Source organism: Symphalangus syndactylus, chromosome 23 (genome assembly GCF_028878055.3).
Source record: "Symphalangus syndactylus isolate Jambi chromosome 23, NHGRI_mSymSyn1-v2.1_pri, whole genome shotgun sequence".
NCBI classification, from domain to species: Eukaryota; Metazoa; Chordata; class Mammalia; order Primates; family Hylobatidae; genus Symphalangus; species Symphalangus syndactylus.
This window is the reverse complement of record NC_072445.2, coordinates 37,116,285-37,141,153: the sequence shown is the minus strand read 5'-3', so window position 1 is coordinate 37,141,153 and position 24,869 is coordinate 37,116,285. Positions and strand designations below refer to the sequence as shown.

Genomic DNA, 24,869 nt, shown 5'->3' with positions numbered 1-24,869 from the left:
CCAATGCACACCCTCTTCCCATCACGCACAGGGGTCTCACACCCACTCACAGGAGCTCACATCTTCACAGATGGCACTGCTGAGGCCTTCAGGAAACAGAAACAGGAGACAACCAACCTCTCTTCCACCCCATTAGCTGCAAAGCCCTGCTCTGCAACAGAGCAAAAGGATGCCAGAGATGCCTTCCCCACTCCAGTCCTGCATGTAGAACCTCTTTAGCACCGGCCCTGCCACCTGCCTTTCAGCCCGAAGGGCGATAGGGAAGATGAGGTGGCTGTTCTAACCCCTCCTTGACTTTAAAGCCTCACTATCTCTCTCCCAGAAGCATCTACCAATCAATTATCCCTTGCCCTTTAGGCTCAGCCCAAAGCCACCTCCTCCAGAAAACCTCCCTTGACTACTCCAGGCCCTGTGACCACAACCACATTTGACTATTGATGACCTCGGGGCTGTGCCATTCACTGCGCAGACACTAGGGACATGTCAGTTCTCTAGTATCTTTATTATCCATTCCCGGGGGCACTCCTGGCTCCCCAGCTCAGGGGTGCAGATGTCTCCCTGCACCATGCCAGGTGTGGTGCAGAATGGGAGGCAGGGGAATGGAGCAGAGAGAGCCTTGGACTGCCTGTGGCCTTTGTCGAGTCACTGCCCTTCTGTAGGCTCTGCTCTGGAAATGCTGGGGTCAGAGGCAGGTGGAGGGTTCCTTTGTTGGGGAGCAGCCCTGGCTCCCTCTGTCCTCCAGGGGAGCAGCTGGGCCTGAGGAGGAAGCACCCCTGCCCCGAAGGCCCCAGAGGGCCCATATCCCCCCGGGGAGCAGTGGGCGGCCCCTCCCTGACCTTGGGCTCTGGAAGGTCAGAGCAGCAGAGCAGACTGCCCGTTTTCCCCCAGCTCAGAGCCTGGCTGAGGCAGGACAGGCAGGAGGGACGCCCCTGAGGGCGGGTTTCAGGCCCTGGGCCAGGCACTCAGATGGGGTGCACGAACTGGTAGACGAGGCGCTGGGAGATGTCTGGCTTCCGGATGATGCCCTTCTTGTAATACTGGCGGATGGAGCGGCTCAGCTTGTCGTAGTTCATGGCGGGACGGTTCTTGCGGATGCCCCACAGCCTGGCCACCTGGGCTGAGTCCTCAATTTTGAAGATGCCTGGAAGAGCAGGAGGGCCCAGAGAGAGCCAGCAGTATGAGTGAGGTGGCAGGAAGGAGAAAGACGCAGACCACCAGGTCAGCCTCGTGGCGAACCAAGGGACCCCATGCAGAGGCCTCCCTCTGCTCAGGTGGGGCGGGGTGTGGGGGCCCGAATGCCTACTCCCAAGGTGTAGTTGTGGTGAGGGTTAAAGAGACGTGTGCAAAGCAGGTGCCACAGGCCCCAGTGAATGGCGGAGAATACTCTGGAATCACAAACCTCCCGGTACAGGTGAGCCTGTGTAGCTTAGTGGTTTCCCTGGGGCCCTGCGGGCCTGGCCCTTGCCAACCCCTGCTTCTGTGTGGGGTTTGCATGACCTAATGCAAAGTCCTGTGTGGCTCCCAGCAGTGCCCACGGCTCACTTGGCAAGAGCACCCCTCCTCCATTACAGGTGTCTCTGTAGTTCCCAAGCCTGAAACGACCTCTTTGCTATTCTCAGGCAGTTCGGCCCATGCAGCCCTCTCTGGCAGGATTAATTAATATGAGATGGTGGAGGGAGAGTGGATTTGGAGCTTGTTCCAGGCGCTGTGCAGTACTAAAGCTCCTAAGTGAGACAGTCTAGCAGGAGACAGATGTGGACACAAATTGCACACAGACCCCCAGGGCTGTCCCATGAGAGCTGCATATTTGGCATCTGGGACAAAGGTAGGGATCAGCTTCACCCCTCTGCCCCGCCCCCGCCCCCATGCACCGTGCCTGGCAGGAGACCCCACAACCTCCATGCTCGCTGGGCCTGCAGCGCCCCTTGGGCACCCTGCTCACCCTTCTCCTTGTTGAGCCACCTAATGAAGCGGCCATAGCTGTGGGGCTTGAGTAGCAGCTCCTTGAGGAACTGCCACAGGTGGATGGGCTGCCCGGAGCATGATGAGTCCACCTCGCTGTCGGTCCAGCTCTCCTCACTGGTTAAGGCTGGGTGGCCAGGGAGGGTGGCGGTGAATGGGAAGGGGAGGCCAGTCCCTGCTTCAGTGGCACCCACCCCTCCACCCCACCGGAGCCCCCGCCCCCACCCTGCCGCTGCCTGGCTCACCGCAGCAGTGAATCGCCCCAGGTGAAGTCCGCTCTTTCATCCAGGCCGCTGCAGGGCAAGGAGACAGGGTTGGGGACCCAGGAGAGGCCCCGAGGGGGAAGTGGGGGAGGCATTTGGGTGGGACTGTGGGGCCACAGGAGCCCCTCTGTGGCTGGGGGTTGCCCCTGTGGCTCCCTGCCTCCTGCCAACCTGGGGAGGCAAGCTGGTTACAAGAAGCTGCTTCCTGGAAGAAAATTCAGGATTTCAGATCTAGGAGGGGCCGTAAAGGGCTTGCATGCATCCCCTTGTTCAGATGAGGACATCTGACCTGGGGGCTTGCCTGGGCTGGGGCGGGGCACTGGTCTCTGACAGGGTCCTATGAGTGGGTCCTGTTTCTTACTCCTTGGCACCACCTCCTCCAAAGCACCTGGCCCTGTGCAGGCAGCAGTGGGTGCCCACTGAGATCGAGACAATTTAGACACTCAGGGGCTGACACGCAGCCATTAGAAATTTAGGGCAGGCCGGGTGTGGAGGCTCATGCCTGTTGTCCCACCACTTCAGGAGGCCGAGGTGGGTGGACTGCTCAAGCCCAGGAGTTTGAGACCAGCCTGGCCAACATGGTGAAAACCCGTCTCTACCAAAAAATACAAAAATTAGCAGGGTGTGGTGGTGCACCGGTAGACTCAGCCACTCAGGAGATTGGGGTGGGAGGATCCAGTGAAACTGGGAAGTCAAGGCTATAGTGAGCTGTGACTGTGCCACTGCACTCCAGCCTGGGCAACAGAGTGAGACCCTGTCTCAAAAAATGAAAACTAAAATTAAAACAGGGCCGCTGTGTACACGGACAGGAGCAATACCCAAGACATACTGTGGTGTGCAGAGCAGTGTAATACTCTGCTACTATTTATGTCAAAAAAAAAAAAAAAGAATAAAAGAACTGCATACATGTATATGTGCTTGAATATTCATAGACTTTCCCTGGAGAGATACTCAAGAAACTGGTAACAGTGGTTCCTTCTAGGGAGGGGGTTGGAAGCTGGGGGTTGGGAGCGGGAGGGGGAAACTGTTCATGGTACACTACTTTTCACTGTGGTCTATTTTATAGCATGCACATTTATTACTTCTTTAATAAAAAAACAAAGAAAACAAAGAAAAACAAACAAAATTTTAAAAGGAAAAAGGACTTCCCAGTATCCACAGTCCCCAGCTCTGACATCCTGCATCCTCACAGTCTGACTTCTACCTTTTAACCTCCCAGGTGCTCTGTCCCAAAGCTCTGGGGCCTTGACCAGGGCTGGGAGTGGGTTGGGGTGAGGAGTGCACCAGGATCCAGGAGGCAGCTGAAACTGGGGCTGAGATTCAGAGTGGAGTCCAGCTGGGGGCCAAGGGGCTGCTGCCCCAGCAGAGGGCAACCTCCTAGCCAGCATCCTGTCCCTGGCGTGAAGCCTGGGAGGGGCTGCTCCCAGCCATGCCACATCCTACCTGACTTCCAGATGTCCAGGTGGGCGTGCAGCACATCCCCGCCCAGGGGCGAGCGCTGGCGGAACTGCTCCTCCGACATGGCGCACAGCTCCTTGCCCGCCAGCTCCTGGAAGGCCTTGCCCACGGGGGGCAGCCGATATTGGTGCTCTGTCCACAGGAGCCACTTCTGCACATTGCTGGGGCTCCAGTCCACGGGATCTGGGCAAGAGGCATCCCCTCAGCTCAGGGGCGGCCTGAGAGCACCACCCTGCTGTGATGGGGCACCCACAAGAACCTGTGGCCTGAGACCGTGTGCTCCTGGGGATGGGGCTAAGTCAGCCCCAGACAGGCCCCTGAGGGCCCCTGTGGAAGTGGGTACCCAAGAAGAGAGTGGGGCGAGAGGAAGGAACCAGGGCCCTAAAAAATGAACTTGGTTCAGGGCAGCGTAACCTGGTGCATCTGTACTGCCCACCTCACCCAGGGCTTGAGTCCTCCCAGATCCCTCCAGCCTCTCCAAAGGACCTTTCGAGGGAGCCTCAGCCCTGGAGGGACAGTGACACTCTACCAGAAACACCTGGGTTTCTCCATCAGGTACTTCTTGTCTTTCCCAAACCCCTCAAGGAACAAGAGAAACACCTACCTAGGAATTAGTCTTAGAACCCCACCATTCTCTCCAGCCCCTGTATCTCACAGATGAGGAAACTGAGGCACAGGGCACTCCATCCCCTTGTCCTCCACGGAATAAAGGGCTAGACGCACAGGAGCTGCTCCAGGCACATGTGTTGAATAAGTAAATGGCAGGGCACAGGGTAGCATGGGGCAGCCACAGGCTCCAGAGGCCAGGAGGGGAGCCCTTGGCTAGGTCCTAGATGTCCCCCTGGGGTACTGCTCTGGGGTGAGCCTCATAGGCCTGTGCGGGGGATAGGCTGGTGGGCATGGTCACAATGGGGCCTCCAAGTGAACACTGTGGTCCAGCCAGTGTCCCAGCTGGGTGACCTGCAGGCTGGGCTGTCCCCACTTAATAAGCCCATTTTCCTCCCCAATGTCAAAGCCATTTGTCTCTGTTCCCATTGTTGAGGGAGCAGGGCCCTCCCCTCCCTAGCCCTGTGGGTGGGGAGGAGGTCTGTGGGAGAACTCCTGGAGTCGGCCTGGCATGGGCATTGGGAAACTTGGGGCATTGGCAGGAGCAGCTTCAAATGCGGACGTCAACGGGGCGGCTTTGGGGGTAGGGGCCGGGCCTGAGGGATGCGTGAAGACCCCTGCTTCCCAGGGAAATCTGCACAGCGTTGAATGCTGCAGCACCAGGGCCTGAAGACGAGGGACATGGGTCAGGCCTGCCTGAAGCTGGAGGGGCGACAGCAGGACAGAGGACTAGATACTCAGCAGCCCCGCCACCCACAGCATCAGCTCCATAATAACACCTTCCAGGTCTGGCTGACAGACACATGTATGCCAGGCCCTGGGAGGTCCCCTCCTCATCGGGGCCTTCTGTCCCACCAGAACAGTGACACATTTCTCTATTTATTTGTGATCTGTTTCCCACCAGAACAGTGACACATTTCTCTATTTATTTGTGATCTGTTTCCTTCACTATCATGTCAGCCCTACGAACACAGGGGCTGTGTTGTGTTCACCACTCAATTCCCAAGTCCTAGAATAAGGCTTGGCATATTAGGAACTGCTTTTTGGCCCAGAGAGGTAGCTCATACCTGTAATCCCAGCAGTTTGGGAGGCCAAGGCAGACGGATCACCTGAGGTCAGAAGTTCGAGACCAGCCTGGCCAACATGGTGAAAACTCCGTCTCTACTAAAAATACAAAAATTAGCTGGATGTGGTGGTGGACACCTGTAATCCCAGCTACTCAGGAGGCTGAGGCAGGAGAATTGCTTGAACCCAGAGGCGGAGGTTGCAGTGAGCTGAAATTACACCACTGCACTCCAGCCTCGGCGACAGAGTGAGAACCTGTCAGAAAAAAAAAAAAAAAGAAGAAAAGGCTGGGCACAGTTGCTCACGCCTGTAATCCCAGCACTTTGGGAGGCCGGGGTGGGCAGATCACGAGGTCAGGAGATCAAGACCATCCTGGCTAATACGGTGAAACCTTGTCTCTACTAAAAATACAAAAATTAGCTGGGCGTGGTGGCGGGCGCCTGTAGTCCCAGCTACTCGGGAGGCTGAGGCAGGAGAATGGCGTGAACCCGGGAGGCGGAGCTTGCAGTGAGTGAGCCGAGATTGCGTCACTGCACTCCAGCCTGGGCGACAGAGCAAGACTCCAGCTCAAAAAAAAAAAAAAAAAAGAAGAAGAAGAAGAAAAAGCAATGCTTCTTGTTGAACAACTGTTTATTGAGCATCAATTATATTCAAGGTGCTATCTTGGCATCTGGGGATGGAGTGATGAGCAAAACAAATGAAAATCCCTGCCTTTGTGGAGTGTACATTCTACTGGAGGACACGGAGAGTGAGCGAGATCAACAGATACGGTGCGGCACGTCCGCGGAGTAGAAGTGCTATGAGAGGAAGCAGGTGAGAACAGCAGGTAGGGGTGTGAGCAGAAATTTTTCTTCTTTTTTTTTTGTTTGTTTTCTTTACCATGTCCTGTGCTCATGGGCAGCAATTTTAATGGAGGGATCAGGGAAGGCCTCATGCGGATGGTGCCATCTGAGCCAAGACTTGAAGGAAGTGAGCCACTCAGATCTTGGGGGAAGAGCGTTCTAGGCTGAAGAAGCAGCGAGTGTTGTGGGAACAGCAAACAGGCCAGTGTGGTGGGAGCAGAGTGAATGCGGGGAGAGTGGAGTCCAAGAGGAGGTGGGGGGCACAGAGCTTGAATTCATATCATCCAGCGCCTACCAGTGGGGACACTAGGCTGGCGTGGTTGGGACACTAGAGATGGATAGAAACCTTCCCGGCCCAGGTTCACAGCTGACTGTGTGTAGAAGTGCCAGCATCCCCAAAGCTGCCCGAGGCTGGGCCAGAGGTGGCCAGAGTCCATCCAGCAGTGCCCCGACCCACCCCAGTGACCTCAGCCTTGCCTGTGGCCCCTCTTACGGAAGCAGAGGCATATGGAGAGGGCTCACCTGCGGTGATGTTGAGCAGCTTGCAGGCAGTCTCGATGTCCTTGAGCACTTCGCCCACCACCATGGACTGCACCTGCTCCAGTGAGTGCTCCTCCAAGGTCAGCCCGCCGGGCACCAAGTCCAGGCTGCCCCCTGGGGCTTGGCTGTCAATGACCGGGCACTGCTCAGGCTCCTCAGGCGGCTCCTCCCGACTGCTGGCCGCAGGGGCCTTGGCTGCCCAGCTGCTGTCCTCAGGGTACAGCATGTCAAAGTAGGAGAGGTAGAAGGCGGACAGGCCCTGCTCGGGCGTGGCGGGTGGACTGGGACTCCAGTCCCGTCTCTCGAGACCCACTGCTCCTGCTACCACCTTCTCCAAGCCTGTCCGCGACACCGTGTCGGAGGGCAGCAGGAGGTGGCTGGGGGACACGCTGCTCAGACCCGGGCTGGCGCTGCCCATGCCGCTGCTGTTTGGGCTGGCGGCTGCGTCTACCGAAATGAAAGAGGACTCAGGTTTGACTGCTTCTCCATCCCTGTAGGGGCCGCTAAGCTGGTTATGGGGATGAGGGGCCCTGTGGACAGTGGGCTGGGCCTGGGACAGAGTTGGGGGCTTCCGGGTCATTGGGCAGCCAGGACATGGTTGGGCAGACAGGCCTTCTGGCTGGGAAAGACAGTGAGGTGGGAGTGGGTGCAGGACCAGAAATGGATCGCTCCCTCGATCCCCAAGGAAGCCAGGCTGGCTGGGAGCAGCAAAGCTCCACACATGTACTGTGCTTAAAACAGCCTTCTGAGGTTTCTGACCTCATTCAGCCCTCACAATGGAAGGCATGATTGCCCCATTTGGCGGATGAGCAAAATGAGGTGGGAACAAGGGGCCCTCAATGTCCAAATCTTTCCTGATGTAGCAAAGCTTGTTTTTCTTCTGCCTTTGACAAGGATAGGATTGGAAGTGGCAGGCAGAGGCCACCATCCTAAAGGTGGCCATCATCTTCCAGCAGGGGAAAGAAGAGAGGAACAAGGCGGGGTAAAAACCCTCCCGCACACCGGGGAGTAGGCCAGCCCTTGTCCTCCCACAGGGCTATCTGGGGGATCTAAGTAAACTCAACACTCTCTAGGTGGCCACTGAGCAAGAGCTCACAGGTGTGCGTCTCCCCATACCCCAGGCTGGGTGCATGGTACCCACCTCCCCTTACCCTCCTTTGGAAGGTGCTGCCCCCAGGGCCCCTTCCAGCTCCCAGTGGTCTCCACTTTCCCCGATGCCTGGAGGAGCATGCGGCCACCCAGAGGCAGTGCCACATGCCAGGCTTTCCAGGGGGAGCCGGGGTGGTGGTGAGATGGGGCAGGGCTCCAGGGAACACCTAAAACCCTTAGCAACTCAGCCACCTGCTCCTCACTGCTGCCCCAAGGCCCTCCAGGGGGAACCATCTGGCCTCAATACAAGCAGTCAGAGGCCTTGCTCCCCACAGGCCACCCAGGCTTGTTTTTGCCCAGGCCCTTTTCCCTGAACCCCATAGCAGAGTGCACAGTTTGGGTGAGAAGGCGGACTGGAGAGGTGCACAAGCACTGAAACCCCAGGACATTCTGGGATGGCAGTGATGTGGGGGCCTGAGACTTAAGAATACATCAAGACAGGCCCGGTGCAGTAGCTCATGCCTGTAATCCCAGCACTTTGGGAGGCCGAGGTGGGCAGATCACCTGAGGCCAGGAGTTCGAGACCAGCCTGGCCAACATGGTGAAACCCCGTCCCTACTAAAAATACAAAAATTAGCTGGGCAAGGTGGTGAGTACCTGATTCTCCTGTCTCAGCTACTTGGGAGGCTGAGGCAGGAGGATCGCTTGAACCCAGGAGGCAGCTGCAGTGAGCTGAGATCGTGCCACTGCACTCAGCCTGGGTGAAAGAGAAAAACTCTGTCTCGGAAAAAAAAAAAAAAAAACACACAAAGAATACATCAAGCCAGAGGCAGAAGATCACCAACAGATATACGCTCCTAATAATATAGAGAACCAGTTAGGGAGGAGGAAAGGAGCAGATAAACCTGTTAAGGGCAAGTTAATTTGTGTCCTTTCTCGAGGGTTATTTATAGTTTCAAGCAGTGATTCTCAAAATGTGCTGTCTGGGCCAGCAGAACCAGCGCCACCTCGGCGCTTGCTAGAAACTTGGATTCTCAGGCAGTTCAGAGCCACTGAATCAGCAGCTCGGGGGGAGACTCTGCGGTCTGGTTTAACTGGCCTCTGGGTGACTCTAGTGCATATTCAAATCTGAGGATCTTTGCTTTAAAGGCAACTGGCCAGTGGGGCGGAAGGCTTTAATCAAAGCACTGAAGTCCTCTCTAACGGTGACATTTGTGGTGCCCTACTGGGACAGCGGGCAGGGAAGGGGGCTCCCTGATCCATCTCCAGTTACCCTGTGAGACTGACCCGCACAGCCTCTGTATGCAGCTGGCATTTGCTTCTGCAGGTGGGACAAGGGAAAGAACCCAGTTTGGAAGGCACCTCCACTTCGGTAGGGCCACAGCTAGCCCATTCAATTTCACACAACTCAGAAAATGACATCCCTTCCCCCTGGATAGCATAGCTTGATGAATGGAGCCCAGGTAGAATTTCAGCTTCCTCTGCCCACCCTCCTTGTGCAGTGCCCAACCTTCCCAGTGTTACATGGCAGCCCTGCAGCTTCCTGTGGTGGAGAAAATGCCAGCAGGAGGGAAGGGTGTTCCCTTTGATTTCAACTCTCCCATTCAAGTGCTCCTTTAAGTGACAAGGAAGGAAAGGTCAGGATGGGGTGGGGTGGGCAGAGACCAAGGCGGGGCTGGGGATGTGGGGGACAGAGGGCAGACCTGGAATCATTTCAAGTCCTTCTGTGCAAACACTCGTGTGTGCTGTGGGCCCATATTATTTACTCAGGCAGTGCCAACAGCTCACTCTGCCCCCGGGCCCCACCCTGCCCAGTGCCCATGCCCTACCCGCTAGGTGGCTCCACCCCTGGGGACCCCTCCGCAGCCCCCCACCCCTCCTTCATCACCCCCTGCCTGCCTCCTGCCCCATCCATATCCCCGGAGCCCCCATGCCTGCCACGTTAGGACAGTCTCTGCCAACACCCTGGGCACCATGCCAGGGAGACAGAAGCTTTTCCAAGAAGCAGAACTCGCTTCCCTTGTGGCCCTCCTGTTTGCTTGGCCTCAGCCATAGGTAGGATGGGAGGCAGCTGCTGTGTTTCAGGCATGGTTGTGTAGGGTCGGTGGGGATGAATGGGCAGGGCAGGTGGCAGCTTTTGCCAGGAAGGCATATAATGACACATCCTGGACACATTTGCTGAGTGCATGTGAAGCCCTCACATCCATCCCCTTGCCAGGAGAAAGGCAGCACAGGCCTTATTCTCTCTTTTTTTGAGATAGGGTCTTGCTCTGTCGAGTGCAGGGCCGTGATCATGGCTCACTGCAGCCTCAACCTCCTGGGCTCAAGCGATCCTCCTGTTTCAACCTCCCAAGTAGCTGGGACTACAGGTGTGCGCCATCATGCCTGGCTAATTTTTTAAATCTGTTGTAGAGACATGGTCTCACTATGTTGCCCAGGCTGGTCTCGAACTCCTGGGCTCAAGTGATCCCCCTGCTTCAGCCTCCCAAACTGCTGGGATTATAGGCACAAGCTACCTCATCTGGCCCAGGTCTTATTCTCATCCTTATTTTGCTAATGGGGAAGTCAAGGTGCAGAGAGGTAAATCCCCAAATCCAGGTCTTCCGACTCCTGGCTCAGGCTCCTTCCCCTTCTACACGTCACATTCCAGCTTGACCTTGCCCTGTACCTAAATGCCAAGGAATCTACTCCCCACCAAGCCTCGGTCCTAGCTCCAACACTTCCCTGATGAAAAATAAGTTAATGGTTAACTGTGTGGCTGGAGGAAAGGTTCGACTGTCCGCAGATCAGGGGTGGTGGGGAATGCTCCGTTCCCAAGGCAGCCCAGGCCTGGAGTAGGGGGGGCTTGGCTTACTGGTCAGGGAGCCAGGGCTGGTGTGCCCAACCAGCAACTAGGCATCTCAAGGTCTGGGCTGGCCTCGGGAGGGAATAAGAGAGAACGGCACTGTGAGCCCCTGGCAGTGAGCACCAGTGCCACGTCCAGGCTTTCACCCACATCACCCGCTTTCCTACTCACAGCCAGGGTGACGTGGACTCCAGAGCCCTGCTTTATAGATGCGGACAGTGAGGCTCAGGGAGGCTGTGCAGCTTGTCTGGGGTTCTTCCTGGCCAGGCGTGCGTTCTGCTCACTGGACCACATTCTCTCAGAGGCACGTGCTCTGACCAGTCCCATCTTCCTAGGGGATCTGCCCACCCACCGACCGGGCTCCTTGATGCTCTAAAGTCTGTCCCCACCTGTTGGCTCTTCATTCCACCCCACTGTTCATTTCCCTGCAGCACCCTTTCATCAGACACCCCTGTGCTCAAGAATCTCCCATGGCTCCCCATTGCCCCATTCCAGTGGCTGGTGCCTACCTCTGAGTCCACCTCCTATCTAGCCCAGATAATCAGAGCTGGAAGGGGCCATATATTATGTGATTGTTTCATAGAATGGGAACAATGAAGCCCAGAGTGGGGAAGGGATTCATGTGCTTATCAGCAGCAGGGTCCGGACCAGAACCAGGGATTGACATAGTGACCACAAATTCAAGCTCTAACGAGAATGGCATTTCATACCCACCCCTGTGCTGTGGGCACAACAGGGCTATTTTCTAAGATGCCCTTTCCTTCTCATCACAACTCATCCCAAAGCCCTCCTGCCCCAGGGAGCCCTCCCTAATAGCTCCCTCCTGCGACTTCCCAGGCTCGCCTCATCTGCGTCATGCAATTCAGCCCAGGATTAAATCCATCAGTGATGGTCTGCCTTTGGGGACACATGTGCACTGGAAAAGCTGAGGCTCAAAGAGTGGCAGGGAGGTGCCCACAGTCACACAGCACAGCCAGGGCCAGACCAGAGGCCTCCTGACACTCAGGCCACTGCTCTGTAGGCTGAGGGTCCTGGGACGTGCCAGGCATCTGCCATGTCCAGGGTCCTCAGATGGCAGGCCCCAGCGTTCCTGCAGCCTTGGCCTGCCAGCCCCACGGGCTGCCGTCTCCTGAGCAATGCCTCCAGCTCCCAAACCTCGAGTTGATCTCTTCTGGATTAAGCCACGTGTCTGGATTAAGGCTCAGCGTGTCCTGGCTCCCTCCTGCTCCAGAGGCCCCGGATCCCACTCCAGACAAAGAAAGTTTGGTAACAGCTGTTGGAGGCCAAGGCCCAGAGACAGGAACAGATTGGTGGGGTGGCGGCCAGGGGGATTAGCCACCTTGGGCCCCTTCTCTCAGCGCCTTCCATTCCCCCAGGAAGGAAGATTAAGGAAAGAGAGCAGAGGGACCCAAAAGGAGAGATTTAGTGCAGCTTTTCCTGCCACTACCCTGCCTACTCTCACCCCTTGGGGCTAGAAATGTGCCCCTTGAACCCTTTGCCTCCCAGGTTTTCACTCCCACACCCCAACTGGCATCAGCAAAAGATGCCCTCCCTGACAGCTCCAGAACCACAGTTTCCGGGAATGGAGTCACTTGGGAGGCTTTGCTAAGGACTCAGGTCGCTGTAGGGGTTGGTGCCTGTCTTCCATATCCTGCCTGGTCCCGGCTCTCAGGCCCTACCTCCTGGGGGGATGGTGGTGTGGGGTAAATGTACCCTCACCCCCACCTCAATCCTGAGACCCAATGCCAGACCGCCCAGAGCCCAAGACCCCGGCTTTTGTCCCCATTGAGAAGAGCGCTGAGGGAGTGACAGAGATGGCCACTCTGGCCCTGCTGCTCAGCCCCCAGCCGGCCTCACTGCAGGAGGAAGAGGTCTGATAGGGAATAGACCTCCTCTGGCTTTCCCACGTGGCCTACTGAGCTGTCTGTCAGCCCCTCCCTCCATCCATCCAAGACCCCGGGCCCCCTTAAATGGGCCGGAGTCAGGGGCTGTGGAGGTGGGGCCAGGTCTTGGCCAGGAGCCATGCAGAGTGGGCGCAGGCCACATGGGCCTGCCCCGGTCAGCACCTTGGAGAAAAGCTGGGCTGCCCAGGCCGCAGGAAGTCCCAGCCAAAGCCATGACCAGGCCCAGCCGCAGTAGCATGTCTGGCTTCTCCGAACACCCTGACCCCCGCCCTGCCCCATCCCCTCGGGGCCCCAACCTCTCTCTTGCCCTGCCGTTCCTCCCACCCCTTCTCTGCTCCTCCAACCCTTCCATAGGGAGGACCTTGCTGCAACCTCACCCTTCAAACTGTTCTTCAAACTAGCTGGACCCAAGAGAAGTGCCAGATCCCTTCCTTATGGCCCTCCATTCACTGCCCAGAGCACCACTTCTGCCCGCTGGACAGACCACCCCGCTGCCCAGGAAGGGGGCCCAGGCTGCCACCTCTGGGCCAGCAGCTCCTGCCCTCTCTCAAGCACCCCATTGTGGCCATCTTCAAGCACCTGCTTCCCCAGGGTCTCCAAGGGCAGAAGAAGAGAGCAGGGAGGTGGCTGAGTGAGAGAGACCTTGCTGTCTTGGACTCAGCATGAGTAGAGGAGGTGGGTTTCTTCTAGACCTCCGGGCTTTCCCCACCTCCTCTGGGCACAGACCTGTCCAGGCCAACTGTCCCCCTAACTTTTGCAGGAGCCCTGATCTGTGTGAGTTTCACCTTGGGGAGCCAGCCAGTGGGCCCAGGAGCTGGGGTCTGTGGGGGGAAGTACAGGGGAGTGGGTGAGGCTTTGTGGGGCAGGAGGCAGGTGGAAGCGGGGGTGGGGCCACGTAGCAGGAGGACGGGGCACAGGAAGCCAGAGTGGAGCGCCAGGGGAACCCAGTGGTTTTGCTCTTCCCACAGTTCTCACAGGCAGCAGGAACACATCGCATCAGTGAAGCCTCCTCTGTGCCCCGCTGCATGGGCAGCCCGGGTGTCCACACACACCCTCACTGACACTACTTCCAGGGCTTTCTGGGACAGGAGGAAGGTCAAACTGAATAAACTGCTTTGTCAGGCCCTCCCAGCTGGGGCAGCCAGCATTATTCCCACTTGACAGACAAGGGCGCTGTGACCTGCTACGGGGCACCTGTCCATGCGTGAGCGAGCAGGGACTTGAACTCAAGACTCGGCTCTACCCTCCTTTCTGCTGGTGCTGGCAGACCCGGCACCTTCTAGCTCCTAAGGTCGCCCCTGTTGACCTTCCCCTTTGCCTCTGCTCAGGCCACTTGCCAACCCAGCCCCACAGCGGTCGCCTTGGTGGGGTGTGGGTGGCACAGGTGCCCGCAGCCTGGAGGTACAGAGGCCCACCACAGCCCCAAGTGGACCATCGTGGCTGAGTTTACTCCAAAGGAGGATGTGGACTGGAAAGAACTGAAGACCTCCACTTCAGGAGATGCGGGTGACGCCCTGCCCTGTTCCCTCCATAGGAAAGACCCTGGGTGAGTCCTTGGTCCCTCCAGCCCTCAGTCTCCTGCTCTGTAGGCCAGGTCATCTCTGAGGACTTTTCTAGCCCGGGCACTGTCTGGATTTTACGATCCATGACCCTCATCTTGCCATCAGCCTGGCTTTGGGGACTTAAAGAAGGATGGTGGGGTCGCAGAGGTGGACACCTGGGGCTCCCCTTGTAAGCAGAGACATACTCCATTTACAGCTGACACTTTTGGCAGGATGAGGGATGTGGCTGGGTGTCCCTCACTGTCCCTGGAGTTGGTGTCCAGAAGCTCTGAAAGACTCAGTCCACCCTTCTGAAGAAGCAGAGCCGGCTTCAGGCTGTCCTGCACCTCACGAGCTGCCCGTCAGGCCTGGCTCCCACCCCAGCAGCAGCGCCTCCCTGCCTCCTCTAGCCAGCAAGGACCCCAGCCCAGACAAACCTGGGGCTTGCAGTGAGTCGTGCTGACAGTGCGGGGACAGAACCCAGTTTCCCACCACAGCAAGTACAATTCCGCTCAACTTTCAGGGCTTCCCAGAAATTGCCATTCACGTCTTCCTTCAGCCCTGGTTGAGCCCATGTGTATATAAATATATTTCACTTCTCAGTGCCCCAGTCAGGCCTCTTAGCCACACCAAGGCTGCCATGCCCCCACCACCTGCACATCTCCGCTTTGCGATGATGCAGCCTGGGTCACATGGCTGCCCCTCTCTGGCACAGTCTTGTCCTCACCAGCAAATCGCACGTACACTCCTCCAAGGGCTGGCCATAGCACCTTCCCTCTTCCCTACCCTCCTCCAGCCCCACATACGCCGTACCTCCCAGCTTGCCGCAGCACAGGGGCCGTGAGGTTTCCTGGGTCTCTTGCTCCTCACAGCCCTGCCCAGCAGGGTCACTGAGGGCATGAGAACACATGGATGTCACCGGAGCTCTGCTGTTCCTGCCTGAGGCCCCTTGGCCGATCCTCTCGGCCTCAGCCTCTTCAACAGCGAAATGGGGACTCATAAAGACAGCTGTGTGTCTGGATTTTGAAGTCACCAGGCAGGACAGTGATGTGAGAAGGCTTCACCATCTCCCAAGAGGTGTGTGTCCACAGTGGTGACTGCTGTCTCTATCTGCCGTGTTTCTGCGGCCCCCTCCAGACCCAGCACAGGCCAAGGGAGGCAGAGGCCCTCCACACACCTGATTGTTGATCTGTAAAATCTTGATGGGCTGAAGGGAAAAAGCATTCCTGTGATCAGGCCCTGGAGCACACCTCCAGGCTTGGAGAGGGGTGTTAGGACAAAGTGAAGGACTCCAACATCACAGATGAGAAAAGTCCAGAAAGAACTGTCCTGACAGGCTAAGAATAGAAATTGCTTCCAACAAGGTTGAGATGGGTGGGACTGGGTTATTAAGGGGTTATCAGGACCGGTTCCCACCTGTGAAGTGTCAGCAGAGACACATCCCCCTTTTGTCCTGGCACAGAGGGTGGGGTGGGGCAGAAGGAGCTAGGTCCCAGCAGCCCTCAAAGCAACTTGCTGCCCCAGGAGCAGAGAGGCCTGGGCCTTGCCCCACAACCAGTCTCAGGTGCTGGAGCCCCGGGCTGGGCAGTCCCTCCAGCCACGTCTCCCCTGTGCCAGAGCTAGAGGGAGAAAGAGGGGGATCTTTATCCTGGTGGTGCCCCGTCATAATCCTGGGGAGGTCCTGGTCCCATCCGACCCCCAGCACAGTCACACTAAGGTCCCTGGCTGGGGAGGAAGGATGAGCCTCTCCCTCCCCAAGTCTGGAGGCCCCCTTCTACCCACCCCCAACCCTGGCTGCTGAGAGGTGGGAGAGCAGAATCTGGCAGGGGGCGCCTCCCAGGCTGAAAACATGCAAACTAGCCAGGAGAAGGAGCTTGGCATTAAATGTCAGGAAGAGCCCAGGGCAACTCAGCTTGTGCAAAGTTTGCTTTGGGAAGAGTTGTTCCACCTGACAGGCCACTCGCTTGGCTGGGGGCACAGGGTGGGGCATGAACGGGGTGGGGGTGGGGACCAGGGGAGGGTCCCAGACCAGGTTTGATCCCTGAATCTCTGCTCTAGCTCTGGGGCTGGGGCCAGTGACTCGGCCCCCCTCTGAGGCTCAGTTGTCTTGTCTGTTAAATGGGCTGTCAAGAGTATGTCTTAAAGGGGTTGTGGAGGTTGAGATGGAGGGTGAAGAGAAATCATTTATGATGGGCTGAGTGTACGTGAGGGAGGCCCTGGGCACAGGTGAGGGGATCAGCTGGAGAAGAGAAAAGAGAGAGGGAATGGGGTGAGGAAGCCGGGGAGCAAAGGAAGAAGCAGAAGGTGATGGGGAGTAGAGGGAGTGGGCCAGAGAGTGGAGTTTGGGGTGAGCTGAGGATGGTGGTGAGGGAGGCTGGGGCCATGTCCTGTTCTCTAGCCCAGTCCAGGCAGCTGCAGTCTTCACCCACCCTCCCTGCCCTCTAGGAGGAGCCAGAACCTAGAATTCCTGCCCCACCCTCTTCCCCCCCACCCCCCGACCCGCCACCACCCCCCAACGCCCAGGAGACAGGCTGGCAAATCCAACTCCTACACAGCCTTCAAGGTCCTGCTCTAGGCTATCTCCTCCATGAAGCCTGCTTTAATAGCCAATAGCCTTGTCTAACCTTCTTGTTTCACAGACAAGGTGTTGCAAGTACAGTGAGGAAAAGTGACCTGCCCACGGTCCCACATGGCGGGACCTCACCTGTTCCTTCTTGCCCTCCACCTAGAGGGTCTTTGTCCCCCTGTCAGCCTAAATTAACTTCCCCAGGTTACACTCAGGCTGCAACAAGTCATTTAGCACAAAACTGCTCTAATGGTTTCAGGGCTATTCACTTTATACTCGCAACAACCTCAGTGCTAAAAAGTGGGTTCTCCCAGTTTTTGCACTTCCTGCCAGCAACACACTTTCTGAGCATTGACTGAGCACCTACTGAGTGCAGCCCTATTCCCTCAGATTTGGCTGACAGAGAAGCCCTGTCTAATTCAGAGGGTCCTTGTGAAAACCGAAGTGTTTTACAACTGACAGTGTCCAATAAGCAAGTCTGGTAGTTTTCAGCTCTGGATCCCCCCACGGGGCCTGGCTCAGAGGAAATGCTTGTACATGCACTGTCAGCCTCTCAAAGGCGAGGGTGGGTCCCCTACGCAGTGAGACCACCTCTTCCACACAGCCCCGCCTGCCTGGGAGCTCCGAGGATGCCCCCCCACCATCTGTCTGTGAGTTTGGGGTGGTGGGACTCCAAGTTGGGGGTCAAGGACCTCTTGCAGGCTCTGGCCCCTCTCGCAGGTGGGTGGAGGAAAGCTCAGCCCAACTGGCCTGGCTGAACCATGGCCTGGGCCTGCCTGTCTGGTGGGGCGTCTCCTCCCCATCCCTGCCCACCAGCTTGGGCCTGGGGCAGCCCGGACGCCTGTTTGCTTTGTTACTCAGCTGAGCAGCTGGTGATGGGGAGATGCAGCTTTATTGGGGAGGTTGGGGCAGGAAATGAGGCAAGTCCCAGCCCTGGCCGAGGAGGAGGAGAAAGCCCATGGCCGTCATAAAGGACACAGGCTACGCGGGGCTCGTGGCCTGGGTGGGGGCTGCTGGGTGGCCCCAGATGATATGTGAGGTGAGGGATCTCAGCCTGCCCATCCCCAACATGCACACACACACACACACACACACGCGCACATGCACACACCACACACACACATACTTGCACACACACTCACGCATGCACACACCTTCACCAGCCTCAGGGGCACCCAGTCCCCCAGGCCCTTCAGCTTCCCACCCTGTCATCCCACCACCCACTTCCTCTCTCCACCACAGGAATCTGGCAAATCTTAGAAATGAGCACCTTCGAGGGACTGCTACTGTTGCTTTCCTTGGGTGCCAAGACCAGGACCCAAGGCTCTCAGCTTCCCCCAGTGTCCAAGGGCTCAGAGGGTGTGCTCGGCGGTGACCCCAGGCCCCTGGTTCCTGTGCCCATCCCTGCCCAGCCCAGCTCCTGGGCTCTGGACCTGTCTCCCCTGCCCCGACCTGGACCCGGCCTTAGCCTCAGCCCTGACCCATCAGGCTCCAGTAATCCCCTGCCCACTGGTGGCCCGGCACCAGGGAGACCCTTTCCTCGGCAGAGCAGCTGGGCTGGCAGCAGCAGCAAAGCCGCTTGTGTTTTGCCAGCCAAGCAGAACTGGTTAGGTCTCAGGGGCCGGGGCTCTGCATTTGCACAGCGGCCTCCCCTCAGGCTGGGCAGACTGGGCTCAGTGTGGGGTACCCCAGGCCTTGCTGGGCAAGGGGGCTCACCCAGCATGTAGAGTTGGCCCAGAGAGGCAGTCTGGGGAGCATGAGGAGGGGCAGGGAATTCTGAGGGTAAAGGGACCCAGGTCACAGGGTCACTGATGACTGGGAGAGGAGCTCTGAGCTGGCAAAGTGCACCCCCTCCAAGTCCTGCCTGCAGTCAGCCACCCCCCAGCTGGCAGGGAAAGACCCCATGCCAGCATACCCCCATCTCCCGTCAGACTCACCTGTTAGCTGCCTGGTGCCCAGGGAGCTGTCTGCTGCGGTGCCAACTTCAGGGGCCGAGAAGAGATGTGGGCAGCTGAGGCCACTGGCGTGTCTCAGCCAGGCATCTGGGGGGCCAGCAGAACCAGGGGCCAGCAGAGCTGGTGGCAGAGGCAGCACTCAGGTTGGCCACCAGGGGCCTGGCCACCCTAAAGGGGTGGCCCTCTGAGGTCTCAGGGCTGCGTGCCTGTAGGGAGTCCCCTACCCCCAGCCCAGGGCTGCCTGCTGGCACCGTGGCAAGGCCCAACCTGAGGGGCTTGCAGGGAGCTGGCAGCAGGCTTGGAGGACTGGGTCTGTGGGGCAGTGTGGACGCAGCAGAGTGCAGGAATGTGCTGGGAGGAAGTCAGACAGCCGCGAGATGAAGAGTTGGCCAGGGCCTGATTTCCCATTATAAGTAATCCTTCCTTATTTACCTGAACAAATACACTCCTTGCTTACCTCAGACCACAGGCAGGCTCCTGGTTAACCCTTGCAGGTCTCCCCCTCCTTGCTGGGGGATCCATGCCCTGACAGCCAGGGGACTCATTCATTCACTCGCTCATTCACTCGTTCATTGGTTGCTGCATAGCCACTCAGCTCACATTACGTGCAAGGCGCCAGAGATACATCGAGTGGGTCCAGGGCTGGGGTTCTAAGATGGATCAGCTGAGGGCCAGGAACAGACAAGTGAGCAGCGGTGGAGATCCAGAGCCACCCATGCCCTGATGGAGGGCTGAGGGGGCACTGAGGGTGGGCACCAACTAGGGAAATCAATGAGGGCTTCCTGGAGGAGGTGCTGTCTGGCTACTCAGGCCAGGGATGGAGAGAGCTTCAGAGAACCCTGGGGAGGGGTCCCGAGGCTTGTGGGCCAACCATGGCCTGGTGGGAACTGTGTTCTCTCTGCCCCACAGGATCCTTATGCAGACCTGTCACACAGTGGCGGTGAGGAAGGACTCCTAGCTCGCTTTCCCATGCCTGCAGTCGGGGGCCAGCCAGCAGCAACTTGCTCTCCCATAGCCCCAAAAGGTGATGGCAGGGACACCACGCAGGACAGAGGTACCCACCACCAAGCGCTTGCTGCCCCAGCCCCCCCACCTTCGTGAGCCCAGCGGGGGCCACAGAGTCCAGCTTTTGGATTCCTCCATGTCCTGCCAGGTGGGCTGAGGATTGTCCCTGGAGGCTGGGCCTTCCTTTCTCCAAATCATCTCAGAAGTGCTCCACGTACCTGCTACCTCCATTCTGACAGGGGAGAAAGTTCTAGATAATGCTGATTTTTCTCTTGTTTCAGGAGTAACTGTGTAACTGCTGAGAGCAAGAGGATTCTGGGGCTACAGGGGATCCCAAGGCCTTTAGAACTAGCCCCTCACCTTCACCAATACCCACATTCTCCAACGTAAGGTTGCACTTTGCACCCCCAGGGAGCCCTGTACTTGGCTGTTATCGTCACTGGCACCTTGGTTGAGGATCAGTTATCAGTCACCCCCCAGAGAAGGTTGAGGTAGGATGGAGCGGAGGAAGGGGAGGTAACACAAGGTCCTGAAATGGTACACTCGACCACTCCTAATCCCCAATGGTCCAGCCCTCCAGGGTCAATAAAGAAAGACACGCTACGTTTCCAGGTGGATCTCCTTCCCCTAGAGTGCGTTTTTGTGCCTGCTTCTCTGTTGGCCAGGCCTCCCTCCTCCCCGCTCTCACAGAAGCCTGGCTTATATCACAGCATTATGATGCATTAATAATAATGACCACTGCTTAACAGGCACCTACTGTATGCCTGGCACTGTTTGATGCTCATGAGATGCTAAGCTATTAATCATACTGTAAGTACTATAATGAGGGTAAGTACAAGGAATATCTAATAAATGTTTATTGGGGCTGGGTGCGGTGGCTCACGCCTGTAATCCTAACACTTTGGGAGGCTGAGGTGGCCTTGAGATCAGGAGTTCAAAACCAGCCAGGCCAACATGGTGAAACCCCGTCTCTACTTGAGATCAGGAGTTCAAAACCAGCCTGGCCAACATGGTGAAACCCCGTCTCTACTAAACATACAAAAAAATTAGCTGGGTGTGGTGGCAGGCACCTGTAATCCCAGCTACTTGGGAGGTTGAAGCAGGAGAATCGCTTGAACCCAGGAGGCAGAGGTTGCAGTGAGCCAAGATCGTGCCACTGTACTCTAGCCTGGGCAACAGAGCAAAGCTCAAAAACAAAATGTGTATTGAGTGGATAAGGTATCAAAGATAGCTGTCCATTCTCCCCTTTTCCTCAGTAAACAAGGCTTGATTTTTATTTTTTATTTTATTTATTTTTATAGAGACAGGTTCTCTCTACGTTGCCCGGGGTGGTCTCGAACTCCTGGCCTCAAGCAATCCTTGTACCTCGGCCTCCTAAAGTGCTGGAATTACAAGCATGAGCCACTGCACCTGGCCAAGGCCTGGTTTTTAGCTTGGCACATGGCTACCTAGAATTAAGACTATCCCAGCCTCCCTTGCAGCCAGATGTGACTATATGACCAAGCAAAAGTGTCATGTGCCAAGATTTCTAGGAATCTTTCTTAAAAGTAAGCTGGCATGTACTACCATTAACTCCATTCTTATTTATCCTCACTCCATCTTGCTGGGTGGAATGCAGCTGTGATAGCTGGCATTCTGGCTGCCATCTTAGACTATGAGGACAAGATAGTAGAGTAGGGTAGCGAGCTAGAAGGAGCCCAGGTCTCTCAAGATTATGTAAAACCTCCATACCAGCTGCAGACTGCTTGCCTCAGGACTTTTATGAGAGAAATGGACTTTTCACTTTTGTTAAGTGGGAATTCTTATTGGTGTGGCCTCACTCAAGGCCCAAGGGAGCACTTCACAGGGGTCTCCTGAATGGATGGGCCCAGCTAAGCTGTACCGGCTATGGACAGGGTCTCTACCCATTTAAGCCTGGAGCAGGGAAACAAATGTTGCCTCTGGAAGCTGGAAAATGTCCACCAAGAGGGAGCAAGGGAGGTCTCCCCCATCTGCTCAGCTGGGCTCACACAGGCCCAGCCTCCACAGGCTGCTTGGGGAAGACATCAGTGGTGTGCCCAAAGTGGGTTGGGTGCCCATCTAACGCAATGCTGGTGGGCTTCAAGGGAGGAAAGGCCAACTTTCCCAATGAGGGAACTCTGGGTAACACACATCCTCTTGACACTCTGATCCACCGGGCATGGTGTCTTGGCACCAGCTTGGGATTTGATCAAGTACATGTCCTGATTCTGTCATTTTCCAGCTTTGTGACTTTAGGCAAGTGTCTGAAATCTGCTGAACAGTCACCTCCCAAATCCAGAGAACCCTGAGAGTTACTGTGAGGAGGGAGAAAATGCTGGTCAAAGTGTTCCATGAACCTGGTTGCCCTATTCCAGGGCCTTGCTGAACACCAACCCAACCACGTGTTTGACAAATGCCATCTTACTCCTCACAGCAACACTTACAGGTAGATGTTGCTATGCCCATTTTTCTTTCTTTTCTTTTCTTTTCTTTTTTTTTTAAAGACAGTGTCTCGCTCTGTCACCCAGGCTGGAGTGCAGTGGCGCAGTTTCAGCTCACGGCCACCTCTGCCTCCCAGGTTCAAGTGATTCTCTTGCCTCAGCCTCTCGAGTAGCTGGGATTACAGGCACGCACCACCACGCCCGGCTAATTTTTGTATTTTTAGTAGAGACGGGGTTTTGCCATGTTGACCAGGCTGGTCTTGAGCTCCTGACCTCAAGCTATCCACCTGCCTCGGCCTCCGAAAGCGTGAGCCACTGGGCCAGGCATATGCCCATTTTTCAAGTGAAGAAATTCAGGCCATACATTTAAAATGTCATGCCCAAGGTCATAGCTGGGAAGCAGATTCAAACTCAAATCCCTAATTTCCATGACTGCCCCATGCCCAGTAAAACCCTGTTGCTACTCTCACGTCCTCTCAGGGCCAAGTCCCGGGTCCTTGGAACAGGTCACTGGGTCCGCTAGACTCCCTGCCTCCAGCTCTCTGGGTCCGCTAGACTCCCTGCCTCCAGCTCTCTGGGTCCGCTAGACTCCCTGCCTCCAGCTCTCTGGGCTGGACTCCTCTCTAATCCTCCTCTGGCCAGCTCTCATCAGGTTAAATGTGCCCCCTCCTGTTTGCCCTCCATCCAGATCCCACTCATCTGTTGTGGGCGATGCCTGCTCCATGTCCACCCCTTCCAGATCTGGGGTCCAGTACACAACCCCAGTTGGCCCCGTGTGACTCTGTCCTGGAACTTTTCTCCAACCTACTGAGATAACAAATTATCTCTTGCCACTAGAGTTTCCAAGCCTTGACGTGTTAAGTCAGGAGCTGCTACCCCCAGGGAGAATAGGGACAGCCCAGAAGAGGAGGAGCCAGCGGGAGCCAGACACCCTCCTGACATCGCTGTGGGAACACCTGGATGAAGCAGCCATTCCCTTTTTCTGTCGTTCAAATGGACTTGAGTCCCTCCTATTTTGGTGGAGGGAACCCCCATCCTTCGGAGGCCTATTTCAAGAGCCCTCTCCTCCAGAAAGCCTTTCCCTGTCCCCTCCAGTCCTTGTAGACCTCACATGTCCCAAGTCTTGGTTCTCTAGTTCTTTCCCCAGTATTTCTTATTTCTTTCTTCCCAAGATTTTGACTCCTTGAAGGCAGGGATTCTAGAGCAGCTGGCAGCATCAGCCCCAACACACCAATTTCTGGAGCAGTTGGCCTGAGCTTCCTCCCCACACTGGTCCTCTCTGGCCACTGGCCCACCAGAGGCAAGCGTGGAGAGCACCGGGTGGAACTCAGGGCGCACGTCTCGGTTTCTGTGCGGCGCTGCCACTGACGAGCGGCAGGATCACGAGCGAGTCTGAAGCACTCTGGGCCTCCCTCGCCTCCTCTGTGAATGGAGATAATAACACTCGCCCTGCTGACCTTGTGGGTGGAGCACTGTGATGAGCGAATGTCAAGTGGCAGCGGAAGTGGACATGCTTTGGAAAGGGCAGTCTGTCTGAGTCAGTCTGTTGGTCGGATTCCTGCCTTCCTAGCTTTCTTTCTGCCTCCATCTGCCTGCGCTCCCATCCTCGCTGCGTCCTGCTCTCTGATGAGCTAGGCTGGGGACGGTGGCAGAGACAAGGTTGGGATGTATGCCAGCCACAGGGACATGCAGCTGCCAGTTAGTTCCTGACTGACACAAGGCCCCACCCCCAGACCCAGGCTCTAGCTGCGAAAAGGCTGGACAGCTTGGGGGAGGGTGCCCCCTGCTGAGGGGTGAAGAGCCTGAGGCTGGTCACCTAGACAGGGCCATAGGGGACAGGATGGGCAGGAAACTTGGTTGGTGGCATCCCAGAAACCACCCAGCTGTCTCGTGGTACAAAGACCTTGGGGCCAGAGAGGCTAGGGACCAGGCCCAAGGACACACAGCAGGGCTGGGATCTGAATCCAGACCCCGAGCTGTGCTCCCACATGGCATGCATTATCTCATTCAATCCTAGCGAGTCCACCACCAGAGGGGATCATTGCCTGTCTCACTCACAGATAGGGAAAAGAGGCTCACTGACATTCCCAGTCAAGCCTGGATAATGGCAGAGGAAGGATTCAGGCTGGATCTGTTGGAATCCTCTTTCCAGGACACCGTGTTGCAGCTGGATGGTGAACAAGGGGCTGGGAAATAGCCCAGGGGGTGGCGGCTGTGTTCTCAGGGCCATACTATGAGGCACTGCCAGCAACTGCAGCATGCCAGGGCCTCCCTTGGGCACACTTGGGTCACGACATGTTGCTCTGCCCAGACCAGCACCTTACTCTGTGCCGCCAGGCCCTAAACAGGCACTGAGGCCAGGGTGGCCAGGCACAGTGGCTGGGCACAGCCTGCTCTTGAGGATAGTTCAAGGCCTGGTGGCTGCAATTGCTCAGGGTCTTCTTGCCTCAGAGGGCAGTGATGACTCCCAGGGGTAGCCATCTGCAGGCTTACTAGTTTCATGAACACCTATTAGATGCTGTCACAGTGAGTGACCCCCTCCATTCTAGGGAAAAATGACAGGTGGGAGAGCTTCAGGCCTCGTTCCATCAGCGCCATCTCCTACCCGTCTACAAACTGACTCCTCAGAGAACGACCCCAAGCTCCTGATGGGGGCGCTGAGCAAATGGACCATTTCTTCCCGTAGCCAAGGGCTAGCTGTACCCACCCCCACTGCCGATTCGTACCTGGGAGGCCATCTGAAGAGGCCGCATCCCATCCCAGGGCCCCAGCCCTTGGGGTCCTCAG

At 56.9% G+C, this 24,869-nt stretch overlaps 1 protein-coding gene across 2 annotated transcripts; it reads right to left on the bottom strand.

The window, feature by feature from the left end:
* Positions 1–483: 483 nt before the first annotated feature.
* Positions 484–19,019, bottom strand: SPDEF (SAM pointed domain containing ETS transcription factor). 2 transcript variants are annotated; one of them, XM_055264035.2, is made up of 6 exons: positions 18,619–19,019; positions 6,719–7,183; positions 3,669–3,866; positions 2,208–2,255; positions 1,943–2,089; positions 484–1,141 (listed from the first exon to the last, which is right to left on the bottom strand). In XM_055264035.2, exons 2-6 carry the CDS (start codon positions 7,152–7,154, stop codon positions 963–965), a joined length of 1,008 nt encoding a protein of 335 aa, XP_055120010.2. In that variant the 5' UTR covers positions 7,155–7,183; positions 18,619–19,019; the 3' UTR covers positions 484–962. The 2 variants fall into 2 exon arrangements, with proteins under 2 accessions (XP_055120010.2, XP_055120011.2); XM_055264036.2 differs by lacking the exon at positions 2,208–2,255.
* Positions 19,020–24,869: the final 5,850 nt, after the last annotated feature.

What these genes read in the sequence shown, in the direction of transcription:
- SPDEF (XM_055264035.2), bottom strand. Translation starts at nt 7,154, where the DNA reads ATGGGCAGCGCCAGCCCGGGTCTGAGCAGCGTGTCCCCCAGCCACCTC. An exon ending in TGGGGCGATTCACTGCTGCG is followed by an intron (nt 2,090 to 2,207) that starts GTGAGCCAGGCA and finishes CTGGCCACCCAG; the next exon opens with CCTTAACCAGTGAGGAGAGC. An exon ending in GTGGCTCAACAAGGAGAAGG is followed by an intron (nt 1,142 to 1,942) that starts GTGAGCAGGGTG and finishes CTGCTCTTCCAG; the next exon opens with GCATCTTCAAAATTGAGGAC.